This window comes from Oncorhynchus kisutch, linkage group LG2 (genome assembly GCF_002021735.2).
Source record: "Oncorhynchus kisutch isolate 150728-3 linkage group LG2, Okis_V2, whole genome shotgun sequence".
In the NCBI taxonomy this organism is placed as follows: domain Eukaryota; kingdom Metazoa; phylum Chordata; class Actinopteri; order Salmoniformes; family Salmonidae; genus Oncorhynchus; species Oncorhynchus kisutch.
In genome coordinates, this window is record NC_034175.2 from 2,039,067 (window position 1) to 2,060,152 (window position 21,086).

Genomic DNA, 21,086 nt, shown 5'->3' on the forward strand with positions numbered 1-21,086 from the left:
AGTATTCCTCCTTCATGACCACTGTCTCGTTAGCAGTATTCCTCCTTCATGACCACTGTCTCGTTAGCAGTATTCCTCCTTCATGACCACTGTCTCGTTAGCAGTATTCCTCCTTCATGACCACTGTCTCGTTAGCAGTATTCCTCCTTCATGACCACTGTCTCGTTAGCAGTATTCCTCCTTCATGACCACTGTCTCGTCAGCAGTATTCCTCCTTCATGACCACTGTCTCGTTAGCAGTATTCCTCCTTCCTGACCACTGTCTCGTTAGCAGTATTCCTCCTTCATGACCACTGTCTCGTTAGCAGTATTCCTCCTTCATGACCACTGTCTCGTCAGCAGTATTCCTCCTTCATGACCACTGTCTCGTCAGCAGTATTCCTCCTTCATGACCACTGTCTCGTTAGCAGTATTCCTCCTTCATGACCACTGTCTCGTTAGCAGTATTCCTCCTTCATGACCACTGTCTCGTTAGCAGTATTCCTCCTTCATGACCACTGTCTCGTTAGCAGTATTCCTACTTCATGACCACTGTCTCGTTAGCAGTATTCCTCCTTCATGACCACTGTCTCGTTAGCAGTATTCCTCCTTCATGACCACTGTCTCGTTAGCAGTATTCCTCCTTCATGACCACTGTCTCGTTAGCAGTATTCCTCCTTCATGACCACTGTCTCGTTAGCAGTATTCCTCCTTCATGACCACTGTCTCGTTAGCAGTATTCCTCCTTCATGACCACTGTCTCGTTAGCAGTATTCCTCCTTCATGACCACTGTCTCGTAAGCAGTATTCCTCCTTCATGACCACTGTCTCGTAAGCAGTATTCCACCTTCATGACCACTGTCTCGTTAGCAGTATTCCTCCTTCATGAACACTGTCTCGTTAGCAGTATTCCTCCTTCATGACCACTGTCTCGTTAGCAGTATTCCTCCTTCATGACCACTGTCTCGTTAGCAGTATTCCTCCTTCATGACCACTGTCTCGTTAGCAGTATTCCTCCTTCATGACCACTGTCTCGTTAGCAGTATTCCTCCTTCATGACCACTGTCTCGTTAGCAGTATTCCTCCTTCATGACCACTGTCTCGTCAGCAGTATTCCTCCTTCATGACCACTGTCTCGTTAGCAGTATTCCTCCTTCCTGACCACTGTCTCGTTAGCAGTATTCCTCCTTCATGACCACTGTCTCGTTAGCAGTATTCCTCCTTCATGACCACTGTCTCGTCAGCAGTATTCCTCCTTCATGACCACTGTCTCGTCAGCAGTATTCCTCCTTCATGACCACTGTCTCGTTAGCAGTATTCCTCCTTCATGACCACTGTCTCGTTAGCAGTATTCCTCCTTCATGACCACTGTCTCGTTAGCAGTATTCCTCCTTCATGACCACTGTCTCGTTAGCAGTATTCCTACTTCATGACCACTGTCTCGTTAGCAGTATTCCTCCTTCATGACCACTGTCTCGTTAGCAGTATTCCTCCTTCATGACCACTGTCTCGTTAGCAGTATTCCTCCTTCATGACCACTGTCTCGTTAGCAGTATTCCTCCTTCATGACCACTGTCTCGTTAGCAGTATTCCTCCTTCATGACCACTGTCTCGTCAGCAGTATTCCTCCTTCATGACCACTGTCTCGTTAGCAGTATTCCTCCTTCATGACCACTGTCTCGTAAGCAGTATTCCTCCTTCATGACCACTGTCTCGTAAGCAGTATTCCTCCTTCATGACCACTGTCTCGTTAGCAGTATTCCTCCTTCATGAACACTGTCTCGTTAGCAGTATTCCTCCTTCATGACCACTGTCTCGTTAGCAGTATTCCTCCTTCATGACCACTGTCTCGTTAGCAGTATTCCTCCTTCATGACCACTGTCTCGTTAGCAGTATTCCTCCTTCATGACCACTGTCTCGTAAGCAGTATTCCTCCTTCATGAACACTGTCTCGTTAGCAGTATTCCTCCTTCATGAACACTGTCTCGTTAGCAGTATTCCTCCTTCATGAACACTGTCTCGTTAGCAGTATTCCTCCTTCATGACCACTGTCTCGTTAGCAGTATTCCTCCTTCATGACCACTGTCTCGTTAGCAGCATTCCTCCTTCATGACCACTGTCTCGTTAGCAGTATTCCTCCTTCATGACCACTGTCTCGTAAGCAGTATTCCTCCTTCATGAACACTGTCTCGTTAGCAGTATTCCTCCTTCATAACCACTGTCTCGTTAGCAGTATTCCTCCTTCATGACCACTGTCTCGTTAGCAGTATTCCTCGGTTTCCTCTAGATGTTTCAGACTGCCAAGGCTGTGAAGGCAGCATGGTTTATTCTCAGTAGCAGAATGTGGTCTGAGAGGGCAGCTAAACAACCACACTGGTTTATACTGCATGGGAATATAAACAGACACAAACCGAGGCAGGCGGGCGAGCAGACATTCACTCAATCAGTCACTGTCTCACTCAGTCACTGTCTCACTCAGTCACTGTCTCACTCAGCCACTGTCTCACTCAGTCACTGTCTCAATCAGCCACTGTCTCACTCAGCCACTGTCTCACTCAGCCACTGTCTCACTCAGCCCCTGTCTCACTCAGCCACTGTCTCACTCAGTCACTGTCTCAATCAGCCCCTGTCTCAATCAGCCACTGTCTCACTCAGTCACTGTCTCACTCAGCCTCTGTCTCACTCAGCCACTGTCTCACTCAGCCCCTGTCTCACTCAGTCACTGTCTCACTCAGTCACTGTCTCACTCAGCCCCTGTCTCACTCAGCCACTGTCTCACTCAGCCCCTGTCTCACTCAGTCACTGTCCCACTCAGTCACTGTCTCTCTCAGTCACTGTCTCACTCAGTCATTCATTCACTCACTCAGCCACTGTCTCACTCAGCCCCTGTCTCACTCAGCCCCTGTCTCACTCAGCCCTGTCTCACTCAGCCCCTGTCTCACTCAGTCACTGTCTCAATCAGCCACTGTCTCACTCAGCCCGTCTCACTCAGCCCCTGTCTCACTCAGTCACTGTCTCACTCAGTCACTGTCTCAATCAGCCACTGTCTCACTCAGCCACTGTCTCACTCAGTCACTGTCTCACTCAGTCACTGTCTCACTCAGCCCGTCTCACTCAGCCACGGTCTCACTCAGTCACTGTCTCACTCAGTCATTCATTCACTCACTCAGTCACTGTCTCACTCAGTCACTGTCTCACTCAGTCACTGTCTCACTCAGCCCCTGTCTCACTCAGCCCCTGTCTCACTCAGCCCCTGTCTCACTCAGTCACTGTCTCACTCAGTCACTGTCTCACTCAGTCACTGTCTCACTCAGCCCCTGTCTCACTCAGTCACTGTCTCACTCAGTCATTCATTCACTCACTCAGTCACTGTCTCACTCAGTCACTGTCTCACTCAGCCCCTGTCTCACTCAGCCACTGTCTCACTCAGCCCCTGTCTCACTCAGTCACTGTCTCACTCAGTCACTGTCTCAATCAGCCACTGTCTCACTCAGCCCCTGTCTCACTCAGCCCCTGTCTCACTCAGCCACTGTCTCACTCAGTCACTGTCTCACTCAGCCCCTGTCTCAATCAGCCCCTGTCTCACTCAGTCACTGTCTCACTCAGTCACTGTCTCAATCAGCCACTGTCTCACTCAGCCACTGTCTCACTCAGCCCCTGTCTCACTCAGCCCCTGTCTCACTCAGTCACTGTCTCATTCAGCCCCTGTCTCAATCAGCCACTGTCTCACTCAGTCACTGTCTCAATCAGCCTCTGTCTCACTCAGCCCCTGTCTCACTCAGTCACTGTCTCACTCAGTCACTGTCTCACTCAGTCACTGTCTCACTCAGTCACTGTCTCAATCAGCCACTGTCTCACTCAGCCCCTGTCTCACTCAGCCCCTGTCTCACTCAGTCACTGTCTCACTCAGTCATTCATTCACTCACTCAGTCACTGTCTCACTCAGCCCCTGTCTCACTCAGTCATTCATTCACTCACTCAGTCACTGTCTCACTCAGTCACTGTCTCACTCAGTCACTGTCTCACTCAGCCCCTGTCTCACTCAGCCCCTGTCTCACTCAGCCCCTGTCTCACTCAGCCACTGTCTCAATCAGCCACTGTCTCAATCAGCCACTGTCTCACTCAGCCCCTGTCTCACTCAGCCCCTGTCTCACTCAGCCCCTGTCTCACTCAGTCATTCATTCACTCACTCAGTCACTGTCCCACTCAGTCACTGTCTCACTCAGTCACTGTCTCACTCAGTCATTCATTCACTCACTCAGCCACTGTCTCACTCAGCCCCTGTCTCACTCAGCCCCTGTCTCACTCAGCCCCTGTCTCACTCAGCCCCTGTCTCACTCAGTCACTGTCTCAATCAGCCACTGTCTCACTCAGCCCGTCTCACTCAGCCCCTGTCTCACTCAGTCACTGTCTCACTCAGTCACTGTCTCAATCAGCCACTGTCTCACTCAGCCACTGTCTCACTCAGTCACTGTCTCACTCAGTCACTGTCTCACTCAGCCCGTCTCACTCAGCCACGGTCTCACTCAGCCCCTGTCTCACTCAGCCCCTGTCTCACTCAGCCCCTGTCTCACTCAGCCCCTGTCTCACTCAGTCACTGTCTCACTCAGTCACTGTCTCACTCAGTCACTGTCTCACTCAGCCCCTGTCTCACTCAGTCACTGTCTCACTCAGTCATTCATTCACTCACTCAGTCACTGTCTCACTCAGTCACTGTCTCACTCAGCCCCTGTCTCACTCAGCCACTGTCTCACTCAGCCCCTGTCTCACTCAGTCACTGTCTCACTCAGTCACTGTCTCAATCAGCCACTGTCTCACTCAGCCCCTGTCTCACTCAGCCCCTGTCTCACTCAGCCACTGTCTCACTCAGTCACTGTCTCACTCAGCCCCTGTCTCAATCAGCCCCTGTCTCACTCAGTCACTGTCTCACTCAGTCACTGTCTCAATCAGCCACTGTCTCACTCAGCCACTGTCTCACTCAGCCCCTGTCTCACTCAGCCCCTGTCTCACTCAGTCACTGTCTCATTCAGCCCCTGTCTCAATCAGCCACTGTCTCACTCAGTCACTGTCTCAATCAGCCTCTGTCTCACTCAGCCCCTGTCTCACTCAGTCACTGTCTCACTCAGTCACTGTCTCACTCAGTCACTGTCTCACTCAGTCACTGTCTCAATCAGCCACTGTCTCACTCAGCCCCTGTCTCACTCAGCCCCTGTCTCACTCAGTCACTGTCTCACTCAGTCATTCATTCACTCACTCAGTCACTGTCTCACTCAGCCCCTGTCTCACTCAGTCATTCATTCACTCACTCAGTCACTGTCTCACTCAGTCACTGTCTCACTCAGTCACTGTCTCACTCAGCCCCTGTCTCACTCAGCCCCTGTCTCACTCAGCCCCTGTCTCACTCAGCCACTGTCTCAATCAGCCACTGTCTCAATCAGCCACTGTCTCACTCAGCCCCTGTCTCACTCAGCCCCTGTCTCACTCAGCCCCTGTCTCACTCAGTCATTCATTCACTCACTCAGTCACTGTCTCACTCAGTCACTGTCTCACTCAGCCCCTGTCTCACTCAGCCCCTGTCTCACTCAGCCACTGTCTCACTCAGCCCCTGTCTCACTCAGTCATTCATTCACTCACTCAGTCACTGTGTCACTCAGTCACTGTCTCACTCAGCCCCTGTCTCACTCAGCCCCTGTCTCAATCAGCCACTGTCTCAATCAGCCCCTGTCTCACTCAGCCCCTGTCTCACTCAGCCCCTGTCTCACTCAGCCCCTGTCTCACTCAGCCCCTGTCTCACTCAGCCCCTGTCTCACTCAGCCCCTGTCTCACTCAGTCACTGTCTCACTCAGTCACTGTCTCAATCAGCCACTGTCTCACTCAGCCACTGTCTCACTCAGTCACTGTCTCACTCAGTCACTGTCTCACTCAGCCACGGTCACACTCAGTCACTGTCTCACTCAGTCACTGTCTCACTCAGCCCCTGTCTCACTCAGTCACTGTCTCACTCAGCCCCTGTCTCACTCAGCCACTGTCTCACTCAGCCCCTGTCTCACTCAGTCACTGTCTCACTCAGCCCCTGTCTCACTCAGCCACTGTCTCACTCAGCCCCTGTCTCACTCAGTCACTGTCTCACTCAGTCACTGTCTCAATCAGCCCCTGTCTCACTCAGCCCCTGTCTCACTCAGCCCCTGTCTCACTCAGCCCCTGTCTCACTCAGTCACTGTCTCACTCAGTCACTGTCTCACTCAGTCACTGTCTCACTCAGTCATTCATTCACTCACTCAGTCACTGTCTCACTCAGTCACTGTCTCACTCAGCCCCTGTCTCACTCAGCCCCTGTCTCACTCAGCCACTGTCTCACTCAGCCCCTGTCTCACTCAGTCATTCATTCACTCACTCAAACACTGTGTCACTCAGTCACTGTCTCACTCAGCCCCTGTCTCACTCAGCCCCTGTCTCAATCAGCCACTGTCTCACTCAGCCCCTGTCTCACTCAGCCCCTGTCTCACTCAGCCCCTGTCTCACTCAGCCCCTGTCTCACTCAGCCCCTGTCTCACTCAGCCCCTGTCTCACTCAGCCCCTGTCTCACTCAGTCACTGTCTCACTCAGTCACTGTCTCAATCAGCCACTGTCTCACTCAGCCACTGTCTCACTCAGTCACTGTCTCACTCAGTCACTGTCTCACTCAGCCACGGTCACACTCAGTCACTGTCTCACTCAGTCACTGTCTCACTCAGCCCCTGTCTCACTCAGTCACTGTCTCACTCAGCCCCTGTCTCACTCAGCCACTGTCTCACTCAGCCCCTGTCTCACTCAGTCACTGTCTCACTCAGCCCCTGTCTCACTCAGCCACTGTCTCACTCAGCCCCTGTCTCACTCAGTCACTGTCTCACTCAGTCACTGTCTCAATCAGCCCCTGTCTCACTCAGCCCCTGTCTCACTCAGCCCCTGTCTCACTCAGTCACTGTCTCACTCAGTCACTGTCTCACTCAGTCACTGTCTCAATCAGCCACTGTCTCACTCAGTCACTGTCTCACTCAGTCACTGTCTCAATCAGCCACTGTCTCACTCAGTCACTGTCTCAATCAGCCCCTGTCTCACTCAGCCCCTGTCTCACTCAGCCCCTGTCTCACTCAGTCACTGTCTCACTCAGTCACTGTCTCACTCAGTCACTGTCTCAATCAGCCACTGTCTCACTCAGTCACTGTCTCAATCAGCCCCTGTCTCACTCAGCCACTGTCTCACTCAGCCACTGTCTCACTCAGTCACTGTCTCACTCAGTCACTGTCTCACTCAGCCCCTGTCTCACTCAGCCACAGTCTCACTCAGTCACTGTCTCACTCAGTCATTCATTCACTCACTCAGTCACTGTCTCACTCAGCCACTGTCTCACTCAGCCCCTGTCTCACTCAGTCACTGTCTCACTCAGTCACTGTCTCACTCAGTCACTGTCTCACTCAGCCCCTGTCTCACTCAGCCCCTGTCTCACTCAGCCCCTGTCTCACTCAGTCATTCATTCACTCACTCAGTCACTGTCTCACTCAGTCACTGTCTCACTCAGCCCCTGTCTCACTCAGCCACTGTCTCACTCAGTCACTGTCTCAATCAGCCCCTGTCTCACTCAGCCCCTGTTTCACTCAGCCCCTGTCTCACTCAGTCACTGTCTCACTCAGTCACTGTCTCAATCAGCCTCTGTCTCACTCAGCCCCTGTCTCACTCAGTCACTGTCTCACTCAGTCACTGTCTCACTCAGTCACTGTCTCACTCAGCCACTGTCTCACTCAGCCCCTGTCTCACTCAGCCCCTGTCTCACTCAGTCACTGTCTCACTCAGTCATTCATTCACTCACTCAGTCACTGTCTCACTCAGTCACTGTCTCACTCAGCCCCTGTCTCACTCAGCCACTGTCTCACTCAGCCCCTGTCTCACTCAGTCACTGTCCCACTCAGTCACTGTCTCAATCAGCCACTGTCTCACTCAGTCACTGTCTCACTCAGTCATTCATTCACTCACTCAGCCACTGTCTCACTCAGCCCCTGTCTCACTCAGCCCCTGTCTCACTCAGCCCCTGTCTCACTCAGCCCCTGTCTCACTCAGTCACTGTCTCACTCAGTCACTGTCTCAATCAGCCACTGTCTCACTCAGCCCCTGTCTCACTCAGTCACTGTCTCACTCAGCCACTGTCTCACTCAGCCACTGTCTCACTCAGCCACTGTCTCACTCAGCCACTGTCTCACTCAGCCACTGTCTCACTCAGTCACTGTCTCACTCAGTCACTGTCTCACTCAGCCCATCTCACTCAGCCACGGTCTCACTCAGTCACTGTCTCACTCAGTCATTCATTCACTCACTCAGTCACTGTCTCACTCAGTCACTGTCTCACTCAGCCACTGTCTCACTCAGCCCCTGTCTCACTCAGTCACTGTCTCACTCAGTCACTGTCTCACTCAGTCACTGTCTCACTCAGCCCCTGTCTCACTCAGTCACTGTCTCACTCAGTCATTCATTCACTCACTCAGTCACTGTCTCACTCAGTCACTGTCTCACTCAGCCCCTGTCTCACTCAGCCACTGTCTCACTCAGCCCCTGTCTCACTCAGTCACTGTCTCACTCAGTCACTGTCTCAATCAGCCACTGTCTCACTCAGCCCCTGTCTCACTCAGCCACTGTCTCACTCAGCCCCTGTCTCAATCAGCCACTGTCTCACTCAGTCACTGTCTCAATCAGCCACTGTCTCACTCAGCCCCTGTCTCACTCAGCCCCTGTCTCACTCAGTCACTGTCTCACTCAGTCATTCATTCCCTCACTCAGTCACTGTCTCACTCAGCCCCTGTCTCACTCAGTCATTCATTCACTCACTCAGTCACTGTCTCACTCAGTCACTGTCTCACTCAGCCCCTGTCTCACTCAGCCCCTGTCTCACTCAGCCCCTGTCTCACTCAGCCACTGTCTCACTCAGCCCCTGTCTCACTCAGCCCCTGTCTCACTCAGCCCCTGTCTCACTCAGCCCCTGTCTCACTCAGTCACTGTCTCACTCAGCCCCTGTCTCACTCAGTCACTGTCTCACTCAGTCACTGTCTCACTCAGCCACTGTCTCACTCAGCCACTGTCTCACTCAGCCCCTGTCTCACTCAGCCCCTGTCTCACTCAGCCACTGTCTCACTCAGCCCCTGTCTCACTCAGCCCCTGTCTCACTCAGCCCCTGTCTCACTCAGCCCCTGTCTCACTCAGTCACTGTCTCACTCAGTCATTCATTCACTCACTCAGTCACTGTCTCACTCAGTCACTGTCTCACTCAGCCCCTGTCTCACTCAGCCCCTGTCTCACTCAGCCCCTGTCTCACTCAGCCACTGTCTCACTCAGCCCCTGTCTCACTCAGTCATTCATTCACTCACTCAGTCACTGTGTCACTCAGTCACTGTCTCACTCAGCCCCTGTCTCACTCAGCCACTGTCTCAATCAGCCCCTGTCTCAATCAGCCCCTGTCTCACTCAGCCCCTGTCTCACTCAGCCCCTGTCTCACTCAGCCCCTGTCTCACTCAGTGACTGTCTCACTCAGCCCCTGTCTCACTCAGCCACTGTCTCACTCAGCCCCTGTCTCACTCAGTCACTGTCTCACTCAGTCACTGTCTCAATCAGCCCCTGTCTCACTAAGCCCCTGTCTCACTCAGCCCCTGTCTCACTCAGTCACTGTCTCACTCAGTCACTGTCTCACTCAGTCACTGTCTCAATCAGCCACTGTCTCACTCAGTCACTGTCTCAATCAGCCCCTGTCTCACTCAGCCCCTGTCTCACTCAGTCACTGTCTCACTCAGTCACTGTCTCACTCAGTCACTGTCTCAATCAGCCACTGTCTCACTCAGTCACTGTCTCAATCAGCCCCTGTCTCACTCAGCCACTGTCTCACTCAGCCACTGTCTCACTCAGTCACTGTCTCACTCAGTCACTGTCTCACTCAGTCACTGTCTCACTCAGTCACTGTCTCACTCAGCCCCTGTCTCACTCAGTCACTGTCTCACTCAGTCATTCATTCACTCAGTCACTGTCTCACTCAGTCACTGTCTCACTCAGCCCCTGTCTCACTCAGCCACTGTCTCACTCAGCCCCTGTCTCACTCAGTCACTGTCTCACTCAGTCACTGTCTCAATCAGCCACTGTCTCAATCAGCCACTGTCTCACTCTGCCACTGTCTCACTCAGTCACTGTCTCACTCAGTCACTGTCTCACTCAGTCACTGTCTCACTCAGCCCCTGTCTCACTCAGCCATGGTCTCACTCAGTCACTGTCTCACTCAGTCATTCATTCACTCACTCAGTCACTGTCTCACTCAGTCACTGTCTCACTCAGTCACTGTCTCACTCAGCCACTGTCTCACTCAGCCACTGTCTCACTCAGCCCCTGTCTCACTCAGCCACTGTCTCACTCAGCCACTGTCTCACTCAGTCACTGTCTCACTCAGTCATTCACTCACTCAGTCACCGGCTCACTCACTAACTCACTCGTATGTTCAGGAGACATATGATTTGGCATGAGTCCTCAGATCCTCAAAAAGTTCTACAGCTGCACCATCGAGAGCATCCTGACTAGTTGCATCACCGCTTGGTATGGCAACTGCTCGGCATCCAACCGCAAGGCTCTACAGAGGGTAGTGCTTACGGCCCAGTACATCACTGGGGCTAATCTCTCTGCCATCCAGCAGTAGGCTCCCAAGTGGCGCAGCGGTCTAAGGCACTGCATCTCAGTGTTAGAGGCATCACTACAGACCCTGGTTCGATCCTGGGCTGTATCACAACCGGCTGTGATCGGGAGTCCCAGCAGGGCGCAGTGTATATATATATCACAGAAAAACAAAAAAGAGAAAAATATGTTTACGCAGAAAGAGTTCAGTTTCAGGAGATGCCAATTAAGATAAATGGTTTGCTTGCTTGACAGTTCAATGTTTGTATAGGCTAGGCACCATCTCTGTTGACCACTTCCCTAAAGCATTAGCTGTAATGGAATGTTTTGGTGTCAGAGGCCCGGGGGTTTTGCTTTGAGAGATTTCCCACCCAGCCAAGCAATAATCAATAGGTGAAACACTGTAGTCAGAGAAATCAGATGGGTGCTACACATTGGTAATGGATGAGGAGAGTTTCTGTTTCCACCCATGTACACGTGACAATCCCGGATGTCAACAAACGATATCAACAACAGGGAAGTGTCAACGCTTCGTTGTTACAGATTTTCCAATGGATTAACCGACATTTGATAATTAATGAATGTTACAGTCAGTCGTGTACATTCTGAAAGGTACTATGAGTGATAGTTGATTCTACGCTAGTTTAGCATTTGACGAAGACTTTCAACATGAGGTCCGATTCTCCTCTCTCCAGCGTCAACGTAGTGCTTGTTATGGCCTACGGAAGTCTGGTAAGTCTTAAATTAATGTGTTCTCGTGTTTTTCCTTAATATAGAATGCTTGACAAAACTAGCTAGCTGTTGCGTTTCTCAGGACTCCTGTGTAATGGAATGGAATTAGCTTGCTAGCTACAGTATAGAGACAGGCAACACAGCAGAAGTGTCAATCAAATCAAATCAAATCAAATTTATTTATATAGCCCTTCGTACATCAGCTGATATCCCAAAGTGCTGTACAGAAACCCAGCCCAAAACCCCAAACAGCAAGCAATGCAGGTGTAGAAGCAATCAAGGTGTAACAATAAACAGGTTGTATGACAGGCAATGAAGACGAACTGGGCACTTGTAGTACTGAAAGCACACAACACAGTAAAATATAGCTAGCTTTTATTAAAGGGATAATTCTCCCAAATGACAAAATTACACGTTGGTTTCCTCACCCTGTAAGGTATGACAGCAATCCACGCCTTGGTTTTATTTCCCTTGCTTTGGTTTTGTTTCCAAATGCTAATCTTTTAGCATTTGTGGCACATACCCCATTCAATGGGACCGATGTTAGCATTTCTTTGCGCATCAGGTCCAAATCATCCGAAAGTATCTCAAAATGGTTCTGAAGCTCATCAAAGTCACTTATAGATGATTTGAACATGCTAAATGGGATTTGTGTCACTAATGCATTTGCAAACAGTGCCAGGGAAACTTAACTAAAGCATTGATTTCGGTCATACCATAGACTGCTTACAGGGTATTGACACCAAAATGTCATTTTGTAATTTGGGTGAACTAAGAATGTATCTATTGTGGACAGGGTTTACGTGAGATTTTAGGTTCAAAACGTTTTGCAACGGAATCCGACTAATGAATACCCCCAAGTGGAAGTGCATTCTCTAGATAGAGATGGTGCAACTGTGTAATCACCTGCAACTAATCATAAAACAATAATTCAAAGGGACCAATAAGATGACAGTTACAAATCATATGATTACTGTAGTTGAGGCCCCTCCACCCTGTTACAGTACATGCAAGCTGTGTCAGTGCTGAACAAAAATATAAACGCAACCATTTCAAAGATTTGACTGAGTTCCAGTTCATATATGGAAATCAGTCCATTTAAATACATTCAATAGGCCCTAATCTATGGATTTCACATGACTCGGAATACAGATATACATCTGTTGGTCACAAATACCTTTAAAAAAATGTGGGGGCGTGGATCAGAAAACCAGTCAGTATCTGATGTGACCACCATTTGCCTCATGCAGAGCGACACTGTTGATTGTGGCCTTTGGAATGTTGTCCCACTTCACTTCAATGGCTGAACGAAGTTGCAGGATATTGGCGGCAACTGAAACACGTTATCGTACACATCGATCCAGAGCATCCAAACATGGTGACATGTCTGGTGAGTATGCAGGCCATGGAAGAACTGGGACATGTTATCGTACACTTCGATCCAGAGCATCCAAACATGGTGACATGTCTGGTGAGTATGCAGGCCATGGAAGAACTGGGACATGTTATCGTACACATCGATCCAGAGCATCCAAACATGGTGACATGTCTGGTGAGTATGCAGGCCATGGAAGAACTGGGACATGTTATCTTACACTTCGATCCAGAGCATCCAAACATGGTGACATGTCTGATGAGTATGCAGGCCATGGAAGAACTGGGACATGTTATCGTACACATCGATCCAGGACATCCAAACATGGTGACATGTCTGGTGAGTATGCAGGCCATGGAAGAACTGGGACATGTTATCGTACACATCGATCCAGAGCATCCAAACATGGTGACATGTCTGGTGAGTATGCAGGCCATGGAAGAACTGGGACATGTTATCGTACACATCGATCCAGAACATCCAAACATAGTGACATGTCTGGTGAGTATGCAGGCCATGGAAGAACTGGGACATGTTATCGTACACATCGATCCAGAACATCCAAACATAGTGACATGTCTGGTGAGTATGCAGGCCATGGAAGAACTGGGACATGTTATCGTACACATCGATCCAGAGCATCCAAACATGGTGACATGTCTGGTGAGGATGCAGGCCATGGAAGAACTGGGACATGCTATCGTACACATCGATCCAGAACATCCAAACATGGTGACATGTCTGGTGAGTATGCAGGCCATGGAAGAACTGGGACATGCTTAGCCTCCAGGATTTGTGTTCAGATCCTTGCTACATGGTGCTGTGCATTATCATGCTGAAACATGAGGTCATGGTGGTGGATGAATGACACAACAATGGGCCTCAGGATCTTGTCACGGTATCGCTGTGCATTCAATATAATGCAATTGTGTTCATTGTCCGTGGTTAGAGCATTGGGCCAGTAACCGAAAGGTTGTTAGATCGAATCCCAGAGTTGACAAGGTAAAAATCTGTCGTTCTGCACCTGAACAAGGCAGTTAACCCACTGATCATAGGCCGTCATTGTAAATAAGAAGTTGTTCTTAACTGACTTGCCTAGTTAAATAAATAAAAAATGTTTTTATTTATTTATGCCTGCTCATACCATAACCCCAATGCCACCATGGGGCAGTCTATTCACAACATTGACATAAGCAAACCGCTGGCCCACACAACGCCTTACAGGTGGTCTGCGGTTGTGAGGCCGGTTGGACTTACTGCCAAATTCTCTAAAGCGATGTTGGAAGTGGCTCATGGTAGAGAAATTAACATTACATTATCTGGCAACAGCTCTAGTGGACAATCCTGCAGTCAGCATGCCAATTTCACGCTCCCTCAACTTGAGACACATGTGGCATTGTGTTGTGTGACAAAATGGCACATTTTAGAGTGGCCTTTTATTGTCCCCAGCACAAGGTGCAACTGTGTAATGATCATGCTGTTTAATCAGCTTCTTGATATGCCACACCTGTCAGGTGGATGGATTGTATTGGCAAAGAAGAAATGCTCACTAACATGGTTGTAAACAAATTTGTACACAATTATTTCTGTGGTCTTTTATTTCAGCTCATGAAACATGGGACCAACACTTTACATGTTGCATTTATATTTTTGTTCAGTGTATATCTTGCTTGCCAAATTCTATATTGTGTCACCCCCTTCTAGAACATACTCCTCTGGATAGGTTGATGTCTCTTCTAGGACATACTCCTCTGGATAGGTTGATGTCTCTTCCAGGACATACTCCTCTGGATAGGTTGATGTCTCTTCTAGGACATACTCCTCTGGATAGGTTGATGTCTCTTCTAGGACATACTCCCCTGGATAGGTTGATGTCTCTTCCAGGACATACTCCTCTGGATAGGTTGATGTCTCTTCTAGGACATACTCCTCTGGATAGGTTGATGTCTCTTCTAGGACATACTCCTCTGGGTAAGTTGATGTCTCTTCTAGGACATACTCCTCTGGGTAGGTTGATGTCTCTTCTAGGATATACTCCTCTGGATAGGTTGATGTCTCTTCTAGCACATACTCCTCTGGGTAGGTTGATGTCTCTTCTAGGACATACTCCTCTGGATAGGTTGATGTCTCTTCTAGGACATACTCCTCTGGATAGGTTGATGTCTCTTCTAGGACATACTCCTCTGGATAGGTTGATGTCTCTTCTAGGACATACTCTTCTGGATAGGTTGATGTCTCTTCTAGGACATACTCCTCTGGATAGGTTGATGTCTCTTCTAGGACATACTCCTCTGGATAGGTTGATGTCTCTTCTAGGACATACTCCTCTGGATAGATTGAGGTCTCTTCTAGGACATACTCCCCTGGATAGGTTGATGTCTCTTCTAGGACATACTCCTCTGGATAGATTGATGTCTCTAATGTACAGAGGTCTGTGTCTCCAGGTGTTTGTGCTGCTGTTCATCTTTGTGAAGAGGCAGATAATGCGCTTCGCCATGAAGTCTCGTAGAGGACCACATGTACCCTTGGGCCACAACGCTCCAAAGGTAAGACACACACACACACTCAGTCTGACTTATTTTTAACATGATTTTTCTATACACATGTTAATTTTTCTACTTCCTGTGTCCTTTAGGAGCTGAGACAGGAGATAGACTCTGGTCTGTCCAAGGTTCAGGAGATCCGCTTTGAGCCACGCCTGCTGTCTGAACAGGACGACAGACTACAGAGTGGCGGTGAGAGAACACATACATCATGTAGATATCTTTTCTACCCAATCTACAGCTACAGTAGCCCTCTGTGAACTAAAAAAGATGATCTATGTGTGTGTTTTTCAGGTTGCTATGACTACCTGTACAGAATGAGGGCACTAGATGCCATACGAGACTCTGGTAAGTCTTCTCCTGCTGTTTCACCCTGGCCTGTACATCTCACTGTCATCATCCCAGTCCAACAGCACCCCCTGCTGGGGCATTATGTAGTAACTATGGTATACTCAGTGCTGTTCTTGTGCACGACGCAACGCGGAGATACAACCCTTAGCCGTGGTATATTGGCCATATACCACAAACCTCCGAGGTGCCCTGTTGCTATTATAAACTGGTTTCCAATGTAATTAGAACAGTAAAAATACATGTTTTGTCATACCTGTGGTATACCACGGCTTTCAGCCAATCAGCATGCAGGGCTCGAACCAACCAGATTATAATGCTGCACATCCTCTTCACCTACTGTACTACCTTATGAATCAGTGGCCTTCGACCTATCGATCCATAACTCCAATTTGATCATAAAACATCTTCTCATCTCCTGTCAGATATTCCGTTCAGTGAGTTGGGAGGGACTCCCACAGCTGTGACAGGGAGGAGATTCCGCGCCTGGCTTCTAGATCTGAGGAGTTCCCATTCCCTGTTCTGCAGCAGCCGTAGTTCCCTCATAGACACACTGCTGGAGGGCTACCACAACGCTCGCCACGGCACCGGGGTCAGTGTGTCTCTATTTTATCTGGGGGAGAGAAACATGCCTGTGTCTGCACGACACTGTGTCTGCCACTTACTGAGTGGTCTATAATAGAGGTCGACCGATTATGATTTTTCAATGACGATACCGATTATTGGAGGACCAAAAAAAGCCGATACCGATTAATCGGCCAGTTTTTAAATACTGAATGAACACTTTTATTTTAACTTATTATAATACATCAATAAAATTAATTTAGCCTCAAATAATGAAACATGTTCAAGTTGGTTTAAATAATGCAAAAACAAAGTGTTGGAGAAGACATTAAAAGTGCAATATGTGCCATGTAAAAAAAACTAACGTTTAAGTTCCTTGCTCAGACCATGAGAACATATGAAAGCTGATGGTTCCTTTTAACATAAGTCTTCAATATTTCCAGGTAAGAAGTTTTAGGTTGAGGTTATTATAGGAATTATAGGACTATTTCTCTCTATACCATTTGTATTTCATATACCTTTGACTATTGGATGTTCTTATAGGCACTTTAGTATTGCCAGTGTAACAGTATAGCTTCCGTCCCTCTCCTCGCTCCTACCTGGGCTCGAACCAGGAACACATCGACAACAGCCACCCTCGAAGCAGCGTTACCCATGCAGAGCAAGGGGAACTACTCCAAGTCTCAGAGCGAGTGACGTTTGAAACGCTATTAGCGCGCACCCCGCTAACTAGCTAGCCATTTCACATCGGTTACACCAGTCTAATCTCGGGAGTTGATAGGCTTGAAGTCATAAACAGCGCAATGCTTGAAGAGCTGCTGGCAAACGCACGAAAGTGCTGTTTGAATGAATGCTTACGAGCCTGCTGCTGCCTACCACCGCTCAGTCAGACTGCTATATCAAATCATAGACTTAATTATAACATAAAAACACACAGAAATATGAGCCTTAGGTCATTAATATGGTCAAATCCGGGAACTATAATTTTGAAAATAAAACGTTTATTCTTTCAGTGAAATACGGAACCGTTCAGTATTTTATCTAACGGGTGTCATCCCTAAGTCTAAATATTCTTGTTACATTGCACAACCTTCAATGTTATGTCATAATTACATAAAATTCTGGCAAATTAGTTCGCAACGAGCCAGGCGGCCCAAACTGTTGCATGTACCCTGACTCTGCGTGCAATGAACGCAAGAGAAGTGACACAATTTCACCTGTTTAATATTGCCTGCTAACCTGGATTTCTTTTAGCTAAATATGCAGGTTTAAAAAGATATACTTCTATGTATTGATTTTAAGAAACGCATTGGTGTTTATGGTTAGGTACATTCGTGCAACGATTATGCTTTTTTCGCAAATGCGTTTTTGTTAAATCATCCCCCGTTTGGCGAAGTTGGCTGGCTTTGTTAGGAAGAAAGTCTTTACAGTTGGGCGGCCCAAACTTCTGCATATACCATGACTCTGTTGCACAGAACGCAAGAGAAGTGACACAATTTCTCTAGTTAAATTTTTTTATGTTAACAGGCAATATTAACTAAATATGCAGGTTTAAAAATATATACTTGTGTATTGATTTTAAGAAAGGAGTTGATGTTTATGGTTAGGTACACATTGGTGCAACGACAGTGCTTTTTTCGCGAATGCGCTTGTTAAATCACCCATTTGGCAAAGTAGGCTGTGATTCAATGATAACTTAAGAGGCACCGCATCGATTATATGCAAGCAGGACAAGCTAGATAAACTAGTAATATCATCAACCATGTGTAGTTAACTAGTGATTATGTTAAGATTGATTGTTTTTTATAAGATAAGTTTAATGCTAGCTAGTAACTTACCTTGGCTCCTTGCTGCACTCGTGTAACAGGTAGTCAGCCTGCCACGCAGTCTCCTCGTGGAGTGCAATGTAATCAGCCATAATCGATGTCCAAAAATGCAGATTACCGATTGTTATGAAAACTTGAAATCGGCCCCAATTAATCGGCCATTCCGATTAATCTGTCGACCTCTAGTCTATAGTGTGTGACTCCTGTCTGTCTCTCTGTGTCTGAAGGTGTTTGGAGAAGCAGAGTTAGTCAAATACAAGGAAGCCCTGAACGAACTGGCCTCTGTGTGAGTATAGACACACTGCCATTTATCTAAGCACTACTCATGTGTTTTAATGAAGGTTTTTCAAGTTTGACACGAGTAGTTATTCTTCTCTCCCCAGTGTGAAGAGCCACTCCAGTTCCACCAGTCTGGACCAGCAGCACCAGTTAGCAGCTAAAGACTTGACCAGTACCCCAGAGCCCACCCCCCCCTCTCCCCCCTCCCAGGTCACATACCTGCCATCAGCTGGGCAACGCACCAAACGACCAAAACACTTCCTGGAACTCAAGAACTTTAAAGACAAGTACAACACCTTGGAAAGCACATTCTGAGAACTACAATCTCCTATGGCATAACACGAGAAACTACAATTCCCTACAGCATACCTTGAGAAACGACAACTTGCTGCCTCTGACAACTGCAACTCCCTAGAAAACAACCTGAAAACTACAACAACTCCTCTGCTACCACTTTAAATCTGTTTTGTCGCGACTACTGGACTCCCTTTCCTTCTCTATTTCCAAAGTAGATGGCCTAGTGAGAAAAACAACCCCTGAACAAGGCAGTTAACCCACTGTTCCTAGGCCGTCATTGTAAATAAGAATTAGTTCTTAACTGACTTGCCTAGTTAAATAAAGGTAGTGATAAGTAGAGCTCCTGGAGGTGACAGATACTGGAGTTTGTGTTAAAAGAAGAGGTTGGTGAGTTAGTTTAGTGAGAGACTTGTTAGGGTTGGTACATGGTACAGTTGGGAAGACTGGAGCACAGCAGGATTAACAGTAGCATAGCACAGCAGTATAGGAATGACAGTAACATTACGCTGCCTTACTAGTCCTGAGGAAAAACACTGCCTACTATCTATCATGCATCTCACATAATAAATAGTGCACTAGATTTAAGCTTATTTGACGTTAAACATCGTTGTGAAGTTTTGCACAGACTTTGCAGGTAGATCACATGTAGGGCTATGCAAAAGAGACCAGACAAGCTACATGCAGTTTCTATGCAGAATGCATTAATGCAGTGTTTCCCAAACTTGGTCCTGGGGACCCGAAGTGGTGCACGTTTTGGGTTTTGCCCTAGCACTACACAACTGACTCAAATAATCAACTAATCATCAAGCTTTGATTATTTGAATGAGCTGTGTCATCCTAGAGCAGAACCTGAAATGTACATCTCTTGGGGTCCCCAGGACTGAGTTTGGGAAACGCTGCATTAATGCACAGTGTTAGAGTAAGACTTGTTTATAATGTGTTCAGTGCTAACTAAGCTATTGATGGACTAACATTATAGCAGACCAGTGTTCCTCACAATGGCCCTAGAGAGCTACAGTACAGGCTGTGCAGGCTTTTGTTCCCGCCTAGCACTAACACACCTCCAATCAAGCTGATTAGTAGAATCCGGTTAGTCACTGTTGAGCTGGAACAGTACAGCCTGTAACTCTGCAGGACCAGGACAGAAGAACTATGGATTATTCCAGTATTACTGCTAGGCATTTCCAGTGTTATTGTTCTGTTGCCAGCACTTGTTTTGGGCAGAGCCATGTATTTACATATATATTGCTCTGGTTTAGGGCTAGTGTTACAAGGAAATTAACATGTTACACAGTCTGACGGTTGTCTATTTGCTGCATAAAAATGATTGTACAATCTAAAAAGTATAATGTTTTTTTGTTGTTGCTGAAATCTTTTTTTGTATTCCATTTTTAAAGATAATTATTTAGAATAAAGCATTCATGTTAAGTGCCCTTTTTCTTGAATGGATGATTTTAATACAATTAAATAATTAAATTAGTATGTATGCATGGTTGAATACTAAAACCGTAATATATTCTTAATGAGTTGGCTATAAAGCCTGGGTTCCAGTCCGATATATTTTTAATGAGGGGTAAGTTGGCTATAACGCCTGGGTTCCAGTCTGATATATTCGTAATGAGGTGTGAGTTGGCTATATAGCCTGGGTTCCAGTCAGTTTCTGCTTTAACCAATCCCCTCTCTCTTACAGCAGAAACAGACTGGTATGGTACCCAGGCTCATATGAATCGTCAGTGGAGTTATCTAAAGCACCTACAGATGTGGGACCAGGCTAGAGATTTATGGATGATTGTAGCAATGCTCCTCCAATCAAATGTGAACCGCTTCAGAAGTGTGTTTGAATCTAATGAGTTGTGTGTATGATTGGGACCAGAGGAGGCTGGTGAGGAGAGGACACCTCAATAATGGATAGAACTGAAGGGTAACTAACATGAAAAATCAGGTGTTTTATTTGTTTAATACCATTCCATCCCAGCCATTACTATGGCCTGATAATAGTGCTGAACAGGCTGCTTTGTTTTAATGGACTCCCCTGATCTATCCTCTGTGCATTGTAATACATACTGCAGCTGCCATTCCATTAAAGTGGTACCACTGGACCAGAGAGATTATTGACTGATGGTGATGTCTTATGACATTGTTTTCATGGACATTTGAGATACAACTCAATTCTAGTGGTGTAGGTTACATTTCTCCCCCAAGAACATTATATGTTGCTCATTTCTTTAATAGCCTTCAACTGTAAAAGGGGAACATGAACATCTGCCTTTTCTCCCAGCACTTGTTGGTCTATCATGTGACTCACCACCAGGGGGCAGACATTCACTATGCATAAACTACAGTACTGCTGCACTATACATAAACTACAGTACTGCACTATGCATAAACTACAGTACTGCACTATGCATGAGATACATAATATAGAAGTCAATTATAATAATGCATTTAGATGTAATATAGAAATGTGAA

General features: G+C 47.5%; 1 protein-coding gene across 9 annotated transcripts; it reads left to right on the forward strand.

The window, feature by feature from the left end:
• The first annotated feature begins 11,117 nt into the window (after positions 1-11,117).
• Positions 11,118-20,721, forward strand: LOC109901642 (uncharacterized protein C1orf43 homolog). 9 transcript variants are annotated; one of them, XM_031837172.1, is made up of 9 exons: positions 11,118-11,385; positions 12,636-12,775; positions 14,465-14,731; positions 15,205-15,306; positions 15,396-15,495; positions 15,598-15,651; positions 16,077-16,243; positions 18,269-18,327; positions 18,425-20,721. In XM_031837172.1, the coding sequence occupies exons 4-9, from the start codon at positions 15,244-15,246 to the stop codon at positions 18,633-18,635; spliced, it is 654 nt and encodes a 217-aa protein (XP_031693032.1). In that variant the 5' UTR covers positions 11,118-11,385; positions 12,636-12,775; positions 14,465-14,731; positions 15,205-15,243; the 3' UTR covers positions 18,636-20,721. The 9 variants fall into 9 exon arrangements, with proteins under 9 accessions (XP_031693032.1, XP_031693028.1, XP_031693025.1 ...); XM_031837168.1 differs by having other exon boundaries at positions 12,636-14,767; XM_031837165.1 differs by having other exon boundaries at positions 12,636-14,731.
• The last annotated feature ends 365 nt before the right edge of the window (positions 20,722-21,086 follow it).